At 37.3% G+C, this 22,645-nt stretch overlaps 1 protein-coding gene across 1 annotated transcript; it reads left to right on the forward strand.

Moving 5' to 3' along the window:
* Positions 1-3,074: 3,074 nt before the first annotated feature.
* LOC129729549 (G protein-activated inward rectifier potassium channel 3-like) lies at positions 3,075-18,496 on the forward strand. The gene is made up of 4 exons (XM_055688197.1): positions 3,075-3,329; positions 16,538-16,815; positions 16,883-17,653; positions 17,715-18,496. The coding sequence occupies exons 1-4, from the start codon at positions 3,112-3,114 to the stop codon at positions 17,975-17,977; spliced, it is 1,530 nt and encodes a 509-aa protein (XP_055544172.1). The 5' UTR covers positions 3,075-3,111; the 3' UTR covers positions 17,978-18,496.
* The last annotated feature ends 4,149 nt before the right edge of the window (positions 18,497-22,645 follow it).

The following is a 22,645-nucleotide window of genomic DNA, read 5'->3' on the forward strand; positions in this document are numbered from 1 at the left end:
GATAAATGAATTGTTGCATGGAATAAATGTCATGAATTTCCCCTACTGTATGAGTCAGATTTTTTGCATCTTTTGCAACTCGTTCTTCGACAGGATACTGGATGGACTTGAACCAGTTTCCTAGAATTGCATTCCTCATCTGCCAATCATACAACAGTCGATTCGAAGACCGATTCGGATGCCAATCACGCAACAGTCGATTTGTAGTCCGATTCGAATGGTAATGACCATCAAACTAGCAGACATTACCAGCAGAAACAATGTTGCGTGGAACGTTTTGCACAGCCCATCATCAATGCATATTAAAGTCGAATAAATTTACCCGAACCTTCAATTATGTGATTACTATTGATACTTTAATAAGTACCAGCCGGACGGAATCGCTTCATCTCGGGAAACCATCATCGACGACCAAAGATCATTGTGATACCTCTAATCTGCCGCAACGATCGCACAAAAACCTACGAAAACAAACATGTCCGCGCTCGTGAATTCATCTTCGAACATTTCAGCCACAATCACATTTTGGCAATTATAAAGAAGTCATTAAGTCGAAAAATTTCGTGAGTCAAAAAAAGCAACTTCGATCGGAACAAACCGCCTCCAGCCGACTTGATTCCATTCAATTATTTCGATTACTGTTGCACTGCGTGCGTATGCAAAAAAAAAAGAAAACAAAAATAACACCAAAGCTCACATACAAATCAGCTGTGGCGGGCCAAACAAGGGAAGAGCCCTCGAAACGAACATGAAATTAAAGCGCGACTTAATTCCATGTCATCAGCCGCAGCGATGGAAACATTTACAAGAAACTTAAGCAAGGCTCCCTCCTGGCATCCGAGCAGGATACGTTGTACTATGTATTGATTACCCTCTGCTGATTTGTTGAATTTTCAACTTCTCGAGCATTCGTTTTTTTCTGTCGCTACTGCGTTACACCGAAGGTCAATCGAGTGCTGCCTTGAGTGCCAATCAACAGTTCGTGATCTAGTAGTGGACAGTGGAAAATTTCACTGTTAAATTTTTATTGTTTCGTGAACGCGTCGTAAAAATTTGGATTTTTCTTTAAACTTTATTACAGTGCAACTTGTGGTGCGGATCTCATTCGTGTTCAATGAACGAGGAAACGCAATCCAAACTGCGGGATCCTCTGTTTGTTTTAACCGGCAATTTTATTGGATCTTTGGCTTCACAAGCAGCCAGACAAACAGCAGAGCAACACGGGTGTGCAGACTAAAGTAACGGGTGAAACGACGTGTAATTTAAAGCGTCACCAGATACGCAGCCTGTTCGGTGCAAATTGATAAGAGTGAATCCGGGGACGGAATGCGTGCCGATTGGCAATAAAAATTGGGGCAATTTCCGCCGACTGACTAGCTGCATATTTGATTTTCGCCTTTGCATGACACACTTTAATGATCGGTCAAGTCACTAGAGCTAATCATATAACTGCCCGTATCAGTAGCAGATGAAATTAAAGTGCAGTTTTTGCCCGTGGACAGACTGGCGTCTGCTCGTAAATTGAAGCGGAATACGATTTTAAATGACATGTACTTTATTAACAAGTGAAAACAGGAGTTAAAAGTAATAAAGTAGAGAAATGAAATTTATAAAATCGAAATTTGCCAATCAATAATAACCAATTGGAAGTGGGTTCGAGTCCTACCTGCTGAACAATATTTTTCAAAGTTTCTACTATCATATTTGCAGTTAATTAAATTTTCTATTTTACGAGCTAATTTCATTTTTTTTGTCATATTGACTTACAATTTAAGTTTTAGTAAAGCGGGCAATGTATGTTGCCCGCTTTACTAAAACTTAAAATTTCTATCTTCATTACTACATTCACTCCTTGAACCTAAAATTATCAATAGAAAAGTGAAATATCGTGAAAGTGGATAATCGGAAATCAAAAACAATTTTGTTTCCAGATTTGATCCTGAAAAATGAAATAATCCAATTCAAAATAACATCTAATAAATCTTATGAAATCTACTCCAAAAAATCAACGACCAAATAAGTGAAAAGTAAAAAAAAATAATAACCTAATAACTTTAACGATGTATCGAATTGTACTTACCAAAAATCGTTGAAATTTCATTAACTCCATATATTTCGCTCTCGTTATTATTGATGGGCGATACTTGTATCGATACCAAAGGTATCGATACATGGAGCCGAAGCATCGGGTATTTTGGCATCGATACTCGTTGCTAGCGATGAGTAGTGGTATCGATACTTTGCCAACGATACTTTGAAACGATACCGATACCACCGATGCCTTCTATTGAGGATAGGCGATACCAGTATCGATGCCAGCGGTATCGTTACTTTAGCCAAAAGCATCGAGTATTTTGGCATCGATACTTTCTATACCGATACCACGATACTTGGTATCGTTTTGTGCAAAAGTATTCGGGTACTCAGGTATCGATACTTCAGACAGTATCGCCCATCCCTACTCGTTATATAGTGAACTTTAGGTGAACCAGTTTTGCCAGTATCACAAAGAATAAACGATTCCATTATACATTCCTCAATTCCTCAAAATGTCGCTTTCCTCATGCATTGCACAATTAAAGGCACAGCAAACTGGTTTGCCGACGGACCCTGAACACAAAAAAAAACAGTTGGAACTGATGCACTTTTAATTAAAATAAATAAGGTAGAAATTCGGAACTTGTTCCGGCGGCTGTTTGTTTTCTCGCCCATGATGACGGACAGAAGAAAAGTATGGCGATGAATCAGGTTTGAAATGGCTGCGATTGCTAATTGAATCGACTTTTTGAGTCATTTACAAAATTGTGTTGAAACTGTCAGAAATGCGAATAAACATAGCATATCTTAGCCTTCTACGATGTCGGCTTGAGAGTAAATCCGACTGGACTGCAATTGTTTAAAAATAACTACGATAACGCAACAAACACAAGTTGGACAGTTGACGAACTAATCTAGACACCGGAGTGATGTTTACTTTCCCACTTAAATGCGGGATTAATCCAACGGCAAATAAGTGGTTTCGCTGACAGTTTGCCTGTAACAGCTAGACGAAGACGCCACTAGTTCCACTCGAGTGTTACGCGTGCACGGATCTTAAACACCCGTCGCAGCATGTATACTAATCGGTGTAAGAACCTAACGCTGCCGCGAATCAATATCGATAAAGCCTCCACCCCACAGAACGATGAGAACAATCTGCTGCTGTTGAGTCCCCGTGCCGATAAGCTGCAGTCTCCTGCGACAATTTACACTCCCCGAAGTGCGGTGGCCCGAAGCAGCCCCGGGTTGGCAATGCCGGGCTTCAGTACACCACGATCACCCAACAAACGGTAGGCGGGAGTTTTTCTTCTAGTTTACGAACAGTGTTTAAGTGACACGTGAGGAAAGAGAACAGTTTACTTCATATCGTTCTATTTACTAGCTGATAAAGTTGATAACGTGGAGTGAAGCCTTCGTACACAGTTGTGTGATGGATGAACGAAACTATCGAAACTCAAGTGTGATGATGGTAAAGACAGGCGCTGGATTTTTGAATTACATTTGTGTTTTTTAGCAACCAAACGTTGTGAACCTGCCTTTTTGCCTTTCTCCTAGAAAGGTATAGCAATCACTGAAAAAACCAAAGGTATAAAAGTGCTCCAAAGGGTCGAATCTCGTATATCAATCGACTTAGTTCGACGAGCTGAGCATTTTCTGTATGTGTGTGTGTATGTGTGTGTGTGTGTGTATGTATGTAACGGTCTCCCAATCTCACTCGATTTTCTCAGAGATGGCTGAACCGATTTCAATGAAATTAATTGCAAATGAAAGGTCTAGTTGCCCCATAAAACCCTATCAAATTTTATTGTAATCGGATTTCTAGTTTCGAGGTTATGTATCAAAATGTAAAACTCACAAAACTTCAATATCTCAAAAACTACAAAACCGATTTGAATGAAATTGGTATCAAAAGAACGGGCTTGTTTTTTGAACAATTTGTGAAATAATTTTATAATGGTTGGACATGTAGTTCAAAAGTTATGCAAAGAAACGTGTTTCAAACACTGTTTAAACTCACTCACTTTTCTCAGAGATGGCTGGACCGATTTTCACAAAATTAGTGTCATATGGAAGGTCTTGTTGCTCCATAAGACCCTATTGAATTTTATTGTTATTGGACTTTAACTTTGTCCGTTATGTATAATAATGTGAAATCAGGCTATGACAAGAAACATGTTTCTAAGACTGTTTGAACTCACCCACTCTTCTCAGAGATGGATGGACCGATTTTCACAAAATAAGTTGCAATAGAAAGGTCTAGTTGCCTGACAGAGCTCTGTTGAATTTTATTATAATCGGACTGTAACTTTGTCTGTTATGTATCAAAATGTTAAAGTTATGAAACTCCATTATCTCAGAAACCACACAACCGATTTGAATAAAATAGGTATCAAATGAACGGGCTGTCTTTAAAACCCCAAAATAACGAATTTTAAGATGATTGAACATGTAGTTCGAAGGTTATGAAAAGAAACGTGTTCAGAAAACTTTATCAAATGCACTCGTTTTGCCAAAGATGGCATCACTGATTTCAACAATCTTAGTTTTAAATTGAAGGTTTAGTTGCTTTATTGGTACCCATTTAATTTGATTATAACACTGGTTGACAAAATCGAAAAAAATGCTGCTTTAAAGCTCATAATAATTGCCCTAGAAAGGAAAAAATTCACAGGAAAAAGCTATACTTTTTCATTTTTTCTTAGTTTGACCTTCGGGGCAACACTTGTGTTGACCAGTGTAATCGGACTTTTATTTTAACCATTATGTGTTAAATTGTAAAAATATTGAGCATCTCTTCTTTCAAAGATTACACGACTTATTTAAAGAAAACAGGTGTTGCAAATTCGGATTTCAAAATGAAGTATGAAGTTGATTCCTGGTCTCTGACCATCATCCCGGGTACTGAAAAACTCACATTGGGTAATGTTTGTCCCTTTTAGACTGGTAGAAACCGGAAGCTACTGTCTAGAAATTTAAAATGGCGTCTGAAGGTGAATGGCCTCAGGGTATCATACCGCTTCTTCAAATCGTATTGGATGATATTTGTCACTTTAGCCTGTTGATCGGAAACTGTTGCCATCTTCGCCATAGAAATACCCTGATTAGGCAGTTCGGCAATTTTATGATGGATTTTATGATTTTATGATTATCAGACAACCAGAAGTGGTCATCTGGATTGAAAATTGGATTTTAGGTCGGATTCTGGCCACTGGGTATAATCCAGGTTTCAAGAACCCATATTGATTGGTATTTGGCCATTCATTGGATGCCTCTCAGAAACGATCAGTAATATCAACTGCGTTAAAGATTTTCAATTTCACTGATAAGATCATTCAAATTAATGTATAAGGAACAACATTTAATTATACATTATTGAAAATCTACTGAAATCGATTATACCACAATCAAAAACAAAATCGCATCATATAGTTGAAAGAATTTAATGTTATTTATGTGTTAATTTATATTCATATCGTCGGTTTCGTGTAACACTGGTACAACTCAAAAAAACATAGGTCGAGAAAAACGCGTTTGAAAATTTGCGTCGAAAATTTATTTTTCGATTTTCAAGAAAACTTTGAAATTTAAGATTACCAATCCTTATTTAACACCTTTGGGTCTATTATGCACATATTGCGTGCTCACGTTGTCCAAGTTAAAACCTTATTTTTACTAACTTTATGGAGAAAATTTGGATTTGTGCAGCAAAGGCACTTCTACTCATAACTCTGGAATTTTTGTGATTTTCGAAATGGGATTTCGTGTGATGAAACTTAGCAGTATTTGGCATCGTTTGCCATCAAAAACTCAAAAATGCAAAATTTTGAATTGTGCCAGTGCTGCACCAAGCCGATGATATGTCAAATTTTAAATGTCCGGTATAGCTGTACTGTTGGCTACCAAAAATTTGTTGTTTAGAATGAATAACAAATCTAGCAGAAATAATCAAGGTGTATTTTTTAAGTGTTGGAGTAAATTTATTTTAACAAATTATAAGTTCGAAGGAGAAAGGCTGGGTCTCACCGCTAGGTGGATGCATTTAGGTTTTTTATAGATTTATGTGTAACATGATTTTTAAAATGAGAATATTGAATACTATTATTTTCCTACAGGTGAAATTGCTCCACTATGGCTTTTGGTTGTGCCCAATTACTAGTGAAACTTAAATGCAACTTAATTAAAAAAAAAATACTTACCTATAAATCATTTAAAGTATTGTCCATCGTCAGCTACAACTTTGTCCCATCTTTCTGGCAGAGCTCGAATATAGTTACGATAAAAATGTTTGAGGTTATCTACGAATCAAACCATTTTTCGTTGTCTTCGAATGAATAGAACTGCGTTCTTATGTCAGTTTCAACTTTGACAGTATGAGGCCGAGCGTTGTCATACAGTAGAATCACTTTTGTGTGCCTCTATTCGTATTGTGGTCGTTTTTCGCTCAAAGCGCGGCTTAAATGCATCAATTGGAATCGATACCGTTCCCCAGTTGCATCACTATATGGGTCATTCCATGTCAAGTGATCAGGCAAATGCAACGACCCTTTCCGATTCACTTCAAAATTAATAAAATGACTTGTTTTAGGTTGAAACTGAAAAATCCAGAGTTTTGGGTCAATCGGACAACCCCCCTCAAAATGCGGAGCCCTCCATTTTTGTATTTTTTGACAAAAAATCATTTTCCATATTTTGGAAAAACATCATATCTCAGAGGCCGTAAGAGCTACAGACAATTTTAGATACTCTTTTGAAAGGTTATCAAATTTACAATCATCAGATTTTGCAAACAGTGTTGCCAATATTGATATTTTTATGTTTAAAAACTAAAACTTCGTTTATCTCAAAATACCCCCATTTTTTTTTAAATCTGATATCACCACTGTGTTCAGGAAAAATTTTACATAAGAATCACCTGTCGGAGAGATATTCAACTTTTAAGACAACGAGCTCGTCAAATTCCAACAATACGCCTACAAATGCGATAAGCTTTATTAAAACGCATCCCATACTAAATCACCGCTTCGAATCTCAAAAACTGGTTTCTCATATTCTACATGATGGTACCTAAATTATCAGCCATTAAAGTTTAACGTGCGTTTCATAAATTATATTTATTTACCAAGTTTGTCAGAAATTAACGTTTGATTTTTGTAGTACGTGACGATTCTTGTTTAAATTTTGGAGTTAAATTGAAATAGGTACCCGATCAGAGCTTGACAATGTATTCATTAAAATGGTAGCGTCATCTTGAGGTGTCGCCGAATGCTTTCCTCGGATCCCTGGAACAGATTTAACTGAATCGAACATGGCAGCACTGACAACTGGCGGATTTCATCGCTCGTTTTATTACAAATTTGAAATTTCTCTTTGAGCTGCCGAACCATTTCCTCTCCAGCACTTTCTAGACCTTCATTATGCTGACTTGAAACAGCCTCAAAAAAATTCTTTAAAGCTTTTGATGCTTTGAGCAGTTTTTCTCCACTATATTTATTCGATCGTTTGACCTTCAACTCACTAACGGGCGATTGATCAGGAGATTGCAAAACCGTGTTAAGGCAAACCAGCTGTGTCTTTACTATACAAGTAAACAATTAAAATAGGTTCAAAACAATTTAAAGTAAAACAAAACAATAATGACATCGTTAAAGTGAGCTAATCATTTCATTTCCATTTTTTTCATGTTGTAAAGAAAGTAAGGTGAAAATCATTTTACTCAGCTCATGCAGGGTTTCCAATTCCTCAGCTATCCTCCATAACAAGGAAATGATGAATGTTCCGAAAATTATAAATACATCTTCTTTCTTGAATAAAACAAAAAATACAGGATTTTTCGGGTCATTTTATTCTGAAATATAGATAATAAGTGTTTTCTTTCCAGTTTCAATACAAGTTGGGATTATTTTTCGTAGGATACGCGAGTTCTCTAACTTTTCTCTTAACACTACTCATAAGCTTTTGCACAGTGTGTTCTCCGACCATTTTTTTTTGCCGTGGTCAAAGCCCAAAAAGTTTCAATAGGGCGAATTTCAGGGCAGTTTGAAGGATTCATCTCCTTTGGGACACATGTGACATTATTTGTTTTATACCACCCTAGTGCATCCTTTGAGTAATGGCAGGAAGCAAGATCGGGCCAAAAGATTGGAGAATTGTTATGCTGCTTAACCATGGGTAACAACCTTTTCTGCAAACACTCTTTCACGTAAATTTTACCATTCATTGTGTCATTCGTAATGAATGAACGAGATATTTTCCCACGTTCACAAATGGCCTGCCAAACCATTACCTTCTTGCCGAATTTTTCGGTGTAAATGGCTTTCACTGGTCCAGGGACATCCTTTCCCTTCGGTGATGTATAAAATTTCGGTCCTGGCAGAATCTTATAGTCCAGTTTTATGTAGGTTTTGTCATCCATGATAACATACCTCATTTTTTTGGTCAGAAGTTTGTCATAAAGTTTCCGAGCTCTCGGTTTCACAGATTCAGCTTGTTTTGGATTTCATTTTGGCTGCTTCTGCTTCCGACGGGTCTGCAGACCCATTGTTTCCTTGGCACGCATAACGTTACTCGCCGAGGTTCCAAGCTTTCTCGCCACATCTCGTACTGATACTGAAGGATGCCGCTTGTAGTATTCCTTAACCTTTTTGTCCATTGTGGGATCGACAGGCCCGGGTTTTCTACCACGTCTTGGGGCATCAGTAAATGTGTACTCTTCACAATACTTCCGCGATGCGGTTTGAACTGCTCCGACACTTATACCTTCTTCTCTGGCTAATTTTCTTATAGAAAGACCACTCACGGTGCCCCATTTGTGCACAATTCGCTTTCTTTGCTCGGGAGAAAGGCCACGCATTTTCAAAATTTCGTACTAAATGTCAGAAAAATAACAGCATCTGTTTCTTTTGGATGTAAACAACAGGACGCAGCCAACGTTTGGTTGAATACCGCACGATATTTGAAATGACGGTTGATCGTAAGTGTATTTATAATTATCGGAACGGTCTATATAATGCTTGTAACATTACTTTTGCTGATATATACTATCTTGCGAATTAATCCTTACAACCTCCGCTCTCAGTGCTGCATCACATTGGATGCATGTCTTTCGACCTTCTACTGTTTCCTGATTGTACTCATCAAAGCTGTCATGAAAACGTGACAAAATGATTTTTAAATTTTTTCTACAAGCACCGCCATGGCAATTCAGTAGATTGCCGAACTGTTTTTCATGGCTTCCGCATATAGTTTGCAAACGTTAAACACTAGACCGAAGTTTGAAAAAAATCCATTCTCGCGATGTTAAGTGCGATCGATTGTGATTTTCAGCTGTACACTAACTTCTTAAACTCCAACCTATTGGACACACCATTTTTTCACTCAAGACAAGACTTAGATCAACCTGCGTATGTTTTGACAGAAACCACGTTATGAAAATAATGGAATAAACCATCAAGAAGGCCATGAAAAACCCACCCAGTGCTTTTGTTACGAGTGCGTTTCAACATTTGGTCACATTTGTTGTGTGAATTTAACGAACTCGTTATCTTAAAAATTGAATATCTCCACAACGGCACATATTGCATTTTGTGGATAGGTGATTCCTATGTAAAATTTTCTGCTGAACACATTGTTAACATCAGATTTAAAAAAATTGGTGGTGTTTTGAGATAAACGAAGGTTTAGTTTTTAAACGTAAAAATATCAATATTGGCAACACTGTTTGCAAAATCTGATGATGCCATTCGATTGTAAATTTAATAACCTTTCAAAAGAGTGTCTAATATTGCCTATAGCACTTACAGTCTCTGAGATATGATGTTTTTCCAAAACATGGAAAATGATTTTTTGTCAAAAAATACAAAAATGGAGGGCCCCGCAATTGGAGGGGTGTTGTCCGATTGACACAAAACTCTGAATTTTTCAGTTTCGACCTAAAACAAGTCACTCTATCCATTTTGAAGCGAATCGGAGAGGGTCGTTGCTTTTGCCTGATCACTTGACATGGAATGACCCATATTTCAGTTGGCTTCAACAGCTCATAATGATTAACACTAACATGGTCCCACCAAATCTTTCGCATAATAGATATTTGGCCTAGTCGACAACATAGGAGCTGTTATGAATTTATTTTTCACCACTCTTCACGATGCAATGAAGAAAACTCTTTCTTTTTCGCCGCTGAAGCAGTTGTTCACATGCGAAAAAGGACGCTCAAATCATAAGGAGCCTGAATTCATAGTTTTTGAACCATTCCCAAAGCATGTTATCGTTTGAAAAGACGTCGTTCACGTAGATAGATCCGCCCCCGTAGACAACTAGAACGTAGAACGTAGATAACTATGACAGAAACTCCTCCTTTCTTGTTTGTCCACGTAGACGTTTTTTACCTAAGAGAAATTGGAAAACGTTTGTTTCATAAACTTTAAAAAAATGTCAGGAAAAAAAAATAAATGAAAATAAACCAATGAAATTCAACCTAAAACAGCTGAGAAACGCACCAAAGAAAAGGACAAAATTAATTCCAAATTTTGCTGCAAATGATCCCAAATTTGAAGGAGACTAAAACAAAAATGATTTTAAATGTTGCTGGTAATGTTTTTTAAAAAAAGAGCTGTGATGAAGCGTTGATCTCATATTAGTTGTCGCAAAAAAAAACTAATAACTTCTCTTCAACCAGCAAAGAAATCCAAACAATTGCAAGCGCCTTTATTCTCTAAAGTTTAGCTGGAAAGATCTAAAAGTATCCAAAAGAACAGAGCACACAAGACGGTCAGAGGTTAGCTTAAAGTTCCTAAAAAAACATATTTCTAGAGGCAAAAATAATCAAAGCAGAAAAGAACTAGATCTAGCTGAAAGTTGTTTCAAAAACTGTAAACTGAAAATTCTCAAAAACTTTCAACAATATCGCACTCCCGAAAACCTTCCGGCTTCCCATCTGCTGCCGATTAAACTGGGCCTTAATTGCCCCAACGACATTAAATCAAACGTGCGAGTTTATCGCAATCAAAAAATCACACAACGTAGGGTAAGCGCCAACATAAATTATATGCTTAATATATAGAATTATTGAAATTTTTGTCATGTTTTTAAATTGGATTTACTCAAATTTATAAAACAAAATATTTTTCAAAATTCCTACATTTATAGAGTCAAGTATGCCCTTCAAATCAGACCAAGAAATATTTTTTATGTTTGCCCCAAAAAGAATAACGATCAAATGAAAAACGCATGTTTTTTGATGAAAAACATTAATAACTTAGAGTAGAATTGATATATTTACGATATTGCCATTGCAAATTGTTTCTCTCAAAAAGCTTTAAAAGTCGTTCAAAGACAGTTTTAAGGTGAACTTGAAATAAAGAAGTTATAGCGCAAAATGTGATTTTTCAATATAAAGCGGTTGTTTTCGAAGATAGAGAAAAACAAAGTTACTTAAAACTATTGGAGCTATAACATTGTAGAACAAGTTTTTCTTCTATCTACAATGATAAAAAAGTTAGATATTTGATTGCATCGAAAATTTTGCTCACCCCAATTTTTGATGATTTTTTAATAAGCGCTTCATCATATGTAACAACTTTGTAGAAGAAAGTTTTTCTCTAAAACATTGCTATAGAGCTCCAGACCCAAATTTCCCCCTAAATTCGGTTTCTGGACCATTGTGCAATGTTGCGAAATTTCGACACTGCAAAATGAAAGTGATACAACAGCAGTTTCACTTTCACTCTCTACGAACTGATATTGAGTGTCACCCGAATCAATTATCAGTGAAAATCATGTCAGTTACATAAATGATATGTCCTAATCAATACCAAAATTATTTGATCTGTGCCAATCCATGGCATGAAGTCAATGAAATAGGTAGGTATCTTCATCCTCCACCACATAAACATCGCTGAAGTAACATTGCGTGTGCGAAATCACAGTAATGCTGCCAGTCAGCATTATCACTGTCAACTGATCGGATTTGAAAGTAATTATCACTGTCAGCTCGTTCGTGTTGAATCTGATACTCGCAGTTTTCAGTTTCAACTGAGAATCTATCATTGACAGTGAAAATTTGCAACACTGATGCGTACAAGTGTACAACAAACTAATTCACGCACACCGGATGAATTGAAGATAGAAGAAACTAGTAAGACCGAGAACATATTGTTGCGGCTTGCGTTGCGAAGAAGATTCACCATGCCGTGGGTTAATGTGCAGCCTTAAGTAGAGCTGTACATTAACCTGCGGCAGGGCGAGTCGCCTTCGCAACGCAGGCCGCGGCAGTATGTTCACGGCCTAACATGTACAACATATGCGACGGTATGTGTTGTTTTTTGACTGGAGATGAAAATAGGGTTACCATTTGGTCGGGGTTAAAAATCAGGACAACTTTTTCCGGTACAAATTTGATATGAGGTGTTTTCTTTTTTTGAGGTATCATTAAATAAAACACGTAATTTGAGATTTACACTTCTAAATACGCCACTCATTTATTCATTTAAAGTATTTCTCGGACGGTACAATTTTGCAACTTTGATCCATTAGGCGTTAGTAGATACCTAAAAAATGCAGTAACGTAAACTGTTCAAAATTGGGTACTAAAGTTTTACACGGTTTTTTGATTTTTATATATCAGTTGAAAGAGCGCAATTTTCTGAACAAAACGTGATTTTTTAAAAATGTTCATCGTTGTCCTTCGATTTCTAAATGAAGAATAACAAACTGCTCGAAATACCTTAAATGTCAATTCTCCCATATACACGGTTAGAGTCAAAAACCCATTAATGGGTATTGTTGTACCCATTTTTTTCTGTCATATGCGGCTGTCAAAAAAATGGGTAAATTTAAAAATGTGAAATGGGTAGAATTGTACGCATTAGAAAGGCATGTACCGTAAACTGGGGTGACTCTGATCACTTTTTTGATTGTATCTCAAATATTTTCAAAATATACAGAAAACAATATTATTCGATATTTTTAAAATAAGTACTGGCATACTTTGAAAAAGATTCAGTCACTGCTTCAAAAGTTTAGCAACATTTTTGCCGTTTTTAAATATGCTTTGAAAATTTTACACCAATCATCATTTCGGGCTGACTTTGATCACCTCATTGTTTTGATGAATTTGGTGTAAACCTTTGCTACTTTCACTAAATTGAACAGCCTTGAACGGTTTAAACGAGTTTATAAATATGGAAAGATTTTGGGGGCCATTCACATTCTACGTGAACAGTTTATAATGGCGAATGTACAAGATTCATACAAAATTTTTAGAATATATATGAATAGTTATTCACTGAGAGAGAAGGTGGTCTAAAATCATCAAAAACTAGTCCACGAGGAATATGACTCATGAAATTGGCCAAATTTGCATGTTACGTCACGTCTTGGGTTTTTGTTAACAAGAAATATGTAATACGCTATGGAGAATTTTGGGACTCAACATTGCCTTTGAGGAAAATCTTGCAAAAATTAAATTAAAATGTATTGTTATAATACTTGTTCATCTTAAGAAATAATCTGGGAACAAAATAAAAAAACTTTACGTATTGCAACTTGTTGTTTTAAATCTGCTTGAACCAATTGTTTGTATGCAACAAAAATCGCCAAAAATACACTTTATTTTCAATTAATATTTTAGCATGAAAAACACTCTTTAAATAGCAGGAAATGCATGAGTAGTAGCAATGCGCACATATATCCACGCAATCAGTGAAGATTACGACAAGTCCCAAGCACTGCGAGCGCTTTTTTACAACATTTTCAAAAAAGAGGTACAGTGATCAAAGTCACCCCGGTGATCAAATTCACCCCTGTTTACGGTACTTGAAAAAAAAGGGTCATTTGTTCACCCATGAATGGGTGAAAAAATACTTCAAGCATCGTTTTAGTTTGCTTTGTCGCTTTGTTCGCACGCGTTACTTCTACGATCTGTTTTGTTTATTATTTGTTAACAATTGCCATGGAAGGATTATAAAAGAGATTCGATACTGCGTCGTTCAAGAAGTTGCAAGGTAAACAGTATGTTATAAGAAGTATTGAATTTTACAATGTGAGATTTTTTTATATTAGGTAAAGAATGTTCACTATCCGTATGGTATTGGCTTTGTTGCGATTCTGACAATTGATGATAGCAGATGAAATACTCCTGTGTTCGTAAATAATATTCATTTTTGCAAATAATTAAAAATAATTGATTTCACTTTCACTACTTTTCATTTTTTGAGTGATAATGACAAAATTTCCGTTTATTTAATAATGGGTAAAAATTCACCCATTTTCTTGAGAAAATTCATTTCTCAAAATGAGTGAAATTGTACCCAGTTTTTGACGTTTAATCGGTATACCCGTTGATTGGTAAATCCCCGTGGTTCTGTGGTTAGCGATGTCGGTCGGCTAGCTCTCCCACACGGTTGTGATATCGGGTTCGATTCCCGATCAGGTCGAGGAACTTTTCGAGCAGACAATTTTCTCGACTCAGCACTGGGGAACGGTGTATCGTTGTACTTATCCTACAACATGCAAAATGTTCCGAAAACAATATCGATAACGAATTCACTCAACTAATCTAGTTGATCGAGACCGCATTAGCCCCCAGGCTAGCGTGCGATATTGTTGGGTAAATCAAGTTTACCCACTAAATGGGTTGGCTCACTTTTTGGCGAAATGGTTGAAAAAGTACCCATTAATGAGTTTTCGACTCTTACCGTGTACCGTACTTGTGCGAAATGTCATTCAAGACATTTCGAGCAGTTTTTATTCTTCATTTTGAAATCGAAGGAAAACGATGAACATTTTTTTAAAAATCACGTTTTGCTCAGGAAACGAGGTTTTTTCAAATGATATATAAAAACTGATATCCAGCTTTTTACGCGCCATAATGGCGGAGGCTAAAATGGAAAGTTAGTATTAAATCATCCACCTTTTTAACAACTCTGCTTATTTTATCAAAAGAGAAATAAATCTCGTAAGATTTGTGTTGCCAATTCCTCAGAAATCCCCGAAACTGACGTAAGCAGAGAGGTTCGCATATTACGAACACGCATCATAGCAAACGCCATTATGGTGCGAAAAAAGCTGGATGGCTTTAGGACCCAAAAGTCAGATAGTTGAGGGTTGCAAGAACTAGACAATTTCTCTCGACAAAATTCAACCAAAGAAAAAAAATCGTCCAAATTAGTCCGTTTCGTTCCGGAGTCAAAGTTAAAGTACTGAACAATCTTCAACATTTCTGAACATTCGGCATCATCCAGAAAAATCAGGACAAATGCTAAAATCTGAAAAATAAATCAGGACGCTCCAAACGGATCTCAAAATCAGGACATGTCCTGCTAAATCAGGACGGATGGTATCCCTAGATGGAAAGGGAGGAGGATCGTGTGGTTGAAACGTCCATTATCAGGTAGTCGTACAGCCTTGATACGTGAAAAATATATGACAACAACACATACTTGTTGTTACTTGGCTGGAGAAGAGCTTTATTGCTTTTTGAGTAACAGATTTGTTCTCGATTGCACACGAATAGACATCTTGTACCGCTGCAATGATAGACAACAAGAAACCAGCGGCGCTCTGCTCCAAATATACTGGACGGTACTGTTGTCTTTACCAGCATGTTTTCGTTCAAGACATCAGTATTTATTACGCTGTAACAGCAGGTTATGAAATTATTCAAGAAAAAGGGTTGTTTCAAACTTTTCGAAGGACTTTCACCTTCAAGACATCAAATTAGTCTAGGTTCATGGAAGCAAACATAAATTGACCTATTGGGACGGGGAAACGCTGTCAATTTTTTGTATTGATACAGAGAAAATCATCTTCTGTGCTAGGAATGCTAAATTTGTAAATTTGTCCTTGAGACTTTTTATCAATTTTTACCACTGAGCAATACAAAGCGTATTACAAAACCCCCCTGACGATGATAGGTAAAACCTGACGTTGCAAGAGCCGATACCCAACATAAGACTACTTCCCGCATATTCTTCAAGATGTATTAAAAATATATCGAAGGTTTAAAAATACTATCAATTTCCTTTTCACCTCAGCATTGTTAGAAAATCGTCATAAACTTACGTCATTATAAACTTTGTCATCCACGAATTATATTTAAAAATGTGCTTTTCTTCCCGAATCAGGAAAGTTATGTGTTAAATGAAATATTGAACATAAAAATGATCTATTTTGTGATTTTTCCTTTTACTAGAAGACATTCCTCAGCTGGTAAATTACTCCCTCGGAGTACTACGCAGTCCTTCATACATACGTAGCAAGCGTTGATTTACAATCCACTAGAAGCATGCGCGCGACGTTTTAACTGACGCCACTGCCGCCACGCGTTTGTCTGGTGCAAAACACACGCGCTTCTACGTCAGTAGCATTGTTTTCGATCTGGATAAAACCGCAAAGATAATCTTAACTAAACATCATTCTACATCTCCAAAATACTATATTCTTCTCTCAACCAAGCAACGCAAAGATAACAAAAGTCATTCCCCGTTCCTACCCTTACCAGACACGGCGCCTACCGGCCAAGTATCTTCGCCCACCGTCTACATCGGCGAGCCGTCTTCAAGAATGGTACCTGCAATGTCGCCCGGATCAAGGCATCCCGCAAACATATTCGTTTCCTGCAGGACATGTTCACAACCCTGGTGGATGCCCGGTGGCGTTACACGCTACTGGTGTTCGCGCTTGGATTCGTCTGCTCGTGGCTGTTCTTCGCTGCTCTGTACTGGTTTATAGCCTACGCACACGGCGACCTGGAGGAACCCCACTTGCCACATAATCAAGGTGAACTGCCATGAAAATGCCTTATCTTATTAAGTTTTTATTTCTCTCCTTTTCGTCTCCTATATAGAGGCCTCGAATTGGAAGCCATGCGTCTCGAACATTTACACCTACGCTTCTTGCTTCCTATTTTCGTTGGAAACGCAACACACGATTGGTTACGGTAACCGTGCCACCACCGAGGAATGCCCGGAGGCAATCTTCGTGATGAGCCTGCAGTCGGTGCACGGAGTGATGATCCAAGCCCTGCTCGCGGGAATAATCTTCGCTAAGATGACCCGACCGAAAAGCCGCTCCCAAACTTTGCTGTTCTCCAAGCAGGCAGTGATTTCAATGCGCGACGGGGAATTGTGTCTAATGTTCCGGGTTGGCGATATGCGCAAGAGTCACATCATTGGTGCCAGCATTAGGGCCCTGTTGATCCGAGGAAAGATGACTAGCGAAGGGGAACTGATGGCCCAGTACCAGATCGAACTGGAGGTGGAAGTAGACGGATGCGGTTCCGATATGTTCTTCATTTGGCCACAGATTGTTTTCCACAGAATCAACGCCAATTCACCACTGTACAACTTGAGCGCCTTAGAACTACTTCAGGAAAAGTTCGAAATCGTGGTGATTCTGGAGGGAACGATCGAATCCACCGGTCAAACAACCCAAGCTCGGTCGAGTTATTTGAATAGTGAAATTTTGTGGGGTTACCGATTCGATCCGATTCTTTTCTACAACAAACAGCGACAAACGTACGAAATCAATCTGGCCAAATTCGATGAACCAATTCCAGTGGAGACACCCAGCTGCTCGGTGAAGGAAACGATGGAGGGAGCTCCCTATAGCAGTCACGGTTAAATACTAAAAATAGTATCAAACAACTGTGCAATAAAATGTTTCTTCTTTTCAAGCAGAAAACCTTGTCGACAAACGTCCCTTTGAGTACGTCAATTTGGTGGAGAAACTTCAAAACTACCAGGTGGAGGATGAAAAAAGTCTACAACTAGCATCCGGTTTTCAGTTCCAGCATACGTCGGAGATCCCCATCAGCAACAGCAGCAACCATGTGAGCTTCACCGTTCGGTCAGTATCAACAAGTGGATTGAAAAATACGCTCAGCAGCTACGAGTGCGATGATATTAACAACGGTGCGGACGCTACAATTTCCGTGTGCTGATGACGACGAGGCGAACCGGTTCAAGCGTTCCGAACGCGCTTGTAGACTAGCTGAAGGCGTATGCGAGTGCGAAACGCCTTATGATACTTGATCTGAAAATATAACTTAGATAGGGTTTTTAATAACACCGACTGGACGGTAAAATACTATACCAGAAGGAATCCTCGAAGGTTTGCTTTTTTACTATTTTCACGCTAAAGTTTGCTCATATATTAGATTAGAGATTTTAGATTTTTATGATTTTTTCCTCTCTTGTTTGGCTCAGACCTATCGGTCCATAAAGCATTTTTATGATTTACAGAAACTCTACCGAACTGTCATTCTCCACTGTTGATAATCATCATATCCATGATATTACATAGGCATTTCATACAATCCCAAAATTATGGATATTTTTGACATTTCAATTTTTTTTAAAATAATTGACAATTTTAACATTTATGGGATTTTTGCAATTTTGAATTTTCAGCGATTTTTGATATTTTTGTCATTTTTGGCACTTTTGACTCTTAAACCATTCCACACTACTTCGATTGCTCATAAAGTTATAAAAACTTATAAATCAATAATATAAAAGATTTATCAATTAAAATAAAGGATGTTTGTTATTAAATTAATTATTCATTACGGGCTCCTAAAATAAAATCAAGCTAATATGAGTTACAGTGAGGCATTCAAATTGAATATAACATAGTTTATTTTGAACTGAGATTAAGGACCTATTCCTTATTCGAGGAAGGAAGTAGGAAGTTTGGGTCGTGAGGGTTTCAGATATTATAATTGCGATTGAGAAGTTTCGACGTTTCTTTAATATACTGGAGTACAATATGCTAATAGTTCCCAATGGAAAAATTTCAAGATAAAATATCCACCTACATTTTCCATACGGTTGGCTCACTTCCCTAACGCAGACATCAAAAATATAGACGAAATGGTTTCACGCATTCAGCATAGTTGGAATACAGCCCGAAACTAAACGAGACTGAGGACCATTAGAAGACTTGGAAGCCGTTTGGATACTGCCGATAGTAATTTGTGTATATGTGTATAGCGTGTTTGAAGAAAAATGCATGAAAATTGCAGAGATATTATGGTTATGGCTTTTTGAAACGATCCAAGCAAGCGTCTTTGCCAGTTGGTTTTCGTAGCAGGCCCCGGGACGTACGGTGCCGATAGCTGGGGGCGCTGGCAGCGCGGCCCAGAGTGCCGCGATCGCAACGGCTCTGGCATCGACAACAGTTCTAGCGCCGGCAGAACGTGCGATGGTACTGGCTCCTGACCCGGCGTAACCGGCGGTTGCGGAAGTTGTTACCGTCCTGATAAAGGAGGTTCTTGTGTGAACGGTAGCATAGGTCGATAACGTTTCTCGCCCATTCTGCAGAATGTGTATTTCTAAAATGAAATTGGTAAATGTTCCGTCAGATTTCAAACGGAAATAACAGCATAACCACATGATGGATAACAATAACCAATGTGTTGTTCTATAGATAAAATGTTGGATAATTTTGTAATATTTTATTTATCATTATTATTTCATTGCTAAGCGGTGCGAGCATTCCTAGTACAGACGACTTAAATAGACACAATCCATTAGCTACGATATTCTCTGTATTAACATTAAAAAATGACTAAGTCTCCCCGTCCCACCAAGTCGATTAACGTTTATTGCCATGAACTTAAACTAATTTGATGTCTCGAAAGTAAAACTTTTGAGAAAAGTTTGAAACAGCCTTTTTCTTGAACAATTTCCGAATCTGCTGTTAGAACGTAATAAAAACTGATGTCTTGAAAGAAAACATATTGGTAAAAGCAACTTTACCGTACACTATACGTAGAGCAGAGCGCCGCAAATCTCTCGTTGTCTACGACTGCAGCGGTACACTTATATTCGTATATTTAAGCGGTATACTTCTATCCGTACTGCAGCGGTACTATTCGTATTGCTGCGGTATACCTCTATTCGTGTGCAGTAGAGATGGTCGGGTACGGGTATTTTTACCCGAAACCCGTACCCGACGGGTTCGGGTCGGGTTTCGGGCAACGCAGAAAAATATTTTACGGGTTCGGGTCGGGTACGGGTAATTCAAAAACCAAGGCTTCGGGTTCGGGTCGGGTACGTGTTTGAAAAATTCTCAATTGGTCGGGTACGGGTAATTCAATTTTGGTGCATTATGAGAATTTAATTTTCTAACATTTCAACTTAATGTCGATAATCGGTAAGATCGTAGAAAAAATCGCCCATCCTCACTCAACGAGAGATCGCCCAGTACCTATTCTGACAGTTGCCGGCAGTCTATGCACCAATGGAATGACATCATGCTATCGCTTTCTATCGCTTTTTCCTCACTTTTTTATTAAACCGAATTATATGATCTTTAACCACAAGCAACGCCACAGAGCATCCTCTTTACAAAAACAGATTACCAGTTTGTGCACAACTCCTCAAATCAACCAAATTTCGCAAACAAAAAATTGTTTTTATAAAATAAAACAATATATTATACATATTAAAGTAGGTAATAAAAACTAACTACAAATCAACTTTTTTTTTGAGGCCAAAAATACCAAGTTATCATTAAAGCTGCTGAGCGTTTTAAAGTAATGATATTTTTTTTTTAAATATGTCAAAAAACGTCAGTATGCCGAGCTTAGGAAAGCTATGAAAAAATCAAATTTCATGATATTGCACCCAAATTTTGGACTAAGCACTTAAATGTTATAGCAATAATGGAAAAATATTATCAAACAACTGACGTTTAAACATTTGTTTTGTTGGCCAGCGATTTTCCACTGTGCATTGAGATGTTTACTGCCGTGATATAACATTATGACGCATATCCATTTGATCAGTTTTTCAATACGGCTTAAAAACTAACGGGTTACTTGTCACTTTTGTATTGAAATGGTGTATACGTCATTTCGTTTTCTTCATTTAATGCAACGTTTAAATAAGTAACAACTAAAAGAAAGATATCAAAAGATGGGTCTTCGAATGACGAACAAATTGGCATAAGTATCCCATATTTGAAAAAATGGCGCTTACGCCAGTCTGCGAGATTACGGCAGTTTAGTACGAAACAAATATATGAAATTTGACAGCGATAGCATAGTCTTGGTTTGTACTGTGACCAAGGATGCCGCATGTGCAGAAATATCTGCATTTTACGATTTTTAGAATTTATCGATGACACCGAATCTATACTAAAAAATTATAGGTTTTTGGCAAATGCAGTGATTTGTCAAATTTTCATCAAGTTATAAACTATATTAATTTTGACCTTTTAAAATTCGTTTGACACTTGAATGTGTTTAAAAAACTCGTCGTTTATTTTAAACTTTACCAGACATGCACTTTCCATAGTCGACCGCTTCTTTATAGTGGACCACCCGCCTGAAACTCTGGGTTCATTATCATTCGTTCACACGCACACTCGGTTCTAGCCTAACTCCCACCATCATCTCGAGAAACCATATATGACAATCAATGCATAAAATGTGCGAGGTACACAGGCATTTTGAAATAAAAAATTAAAAAAAAATCCAGGATGGGTCGGGTACGGGTCGGGTATCGGCAATTTCGGCGTTTTTTTCTTTCGGGTACGGGTCGGGTACGGGTAGTTGGAATAGATATTTTACGGGATCGGGTCGGGTACGGGTATTCTAAACAAATCAGACTTCGGGTTCGGGTCGGGTACGGGTTTGAAAATTTTCGATGAGTCGGGTACGAGTCGGGTACGGGTAACAAATTTCCCATACCCGACCATCTCTAGTGTGCAGTCGAGAAAAACGGCAATGCTGCTGATGGTGATTAAATGTTTATCTCATGAATATGATTACTATATATTACTCAACAAAAATTGAACATTTTTGCAAGGGTTATAAATTATTTTGATTTCATTTTTTCTTCGATATTCACCAATTAATCGTGACCGGCATAATATCGAATGAGTAACTTTCTAAATTTGCAATTTTAGAGAAGAGTAAAAGCCGGCGAATGCTTGTTAATTTTTGGTCCATTTACTAAGATTGTTATTTTGTTATTTTTACTTCACAAATAATATACGTATATGACCTGTCTTCGTAATACAGCGAATGTTATTGTTGGCTCTTAAAAAAAACTTGTCAAGCAAAGAACAAAAATTATTCTTTTTAAACTTTAATTTCTTAGGAATTGTTGATTGCTACGGTTTTTTGCTGGAACTGGTTGATAATTTTGCCCATTAGTGAATTTATTTAGAGCTACAAGAAATTCTTAATGCTTCTTGAACAACAACAATAAATGTTGTTAAATGCTTGTTAAATGTTATTGGCACAAAAAAAAACAAAAACACTATAGGCACAATATCGCCAAGTGCGAGCAATATTCTTTCGAGTGTTGTTGAATATACTTTTAAAAAAATTAGGAGAAGGCTGAAAATAAAAATACGTAAGTTACCGAGCAAACGAATTGATTCTGTCTGCGGTTTCTGTAATCTTTGTAACAAAAAATCCCTCTAATCACAGTGTTTAGTTCCACGTTACCATTTCATACAACCCTAGGACTGTATACCTTGTAGTGTTTAATTTCAGGTTCAAATTGAAAATTTGGAATTCCTCATTTTGGAAATAAAGTCTAGGATACAGTATTCAGTATTCCAAAATTAGTATATGAGATTTAAAATTGGAGAT

The sequence above is a fragment of the Wyeomyia smithii genome, chromosome 3, assembly GCF_029784165.1.
Source record: "Wyeomyia smithii strain HCP4-BCI-WySm-NY-G18 chromosome 3, ASM2978416v1, whole genome shotgun sequence".
Taxonomy (NCBI): domain Eukaryota; kingdom Metazoa; phylum Arthropoda; class Insecta; order Diptera; family Culicidae; genus Wyeomyia; species Wyeomyia smithii.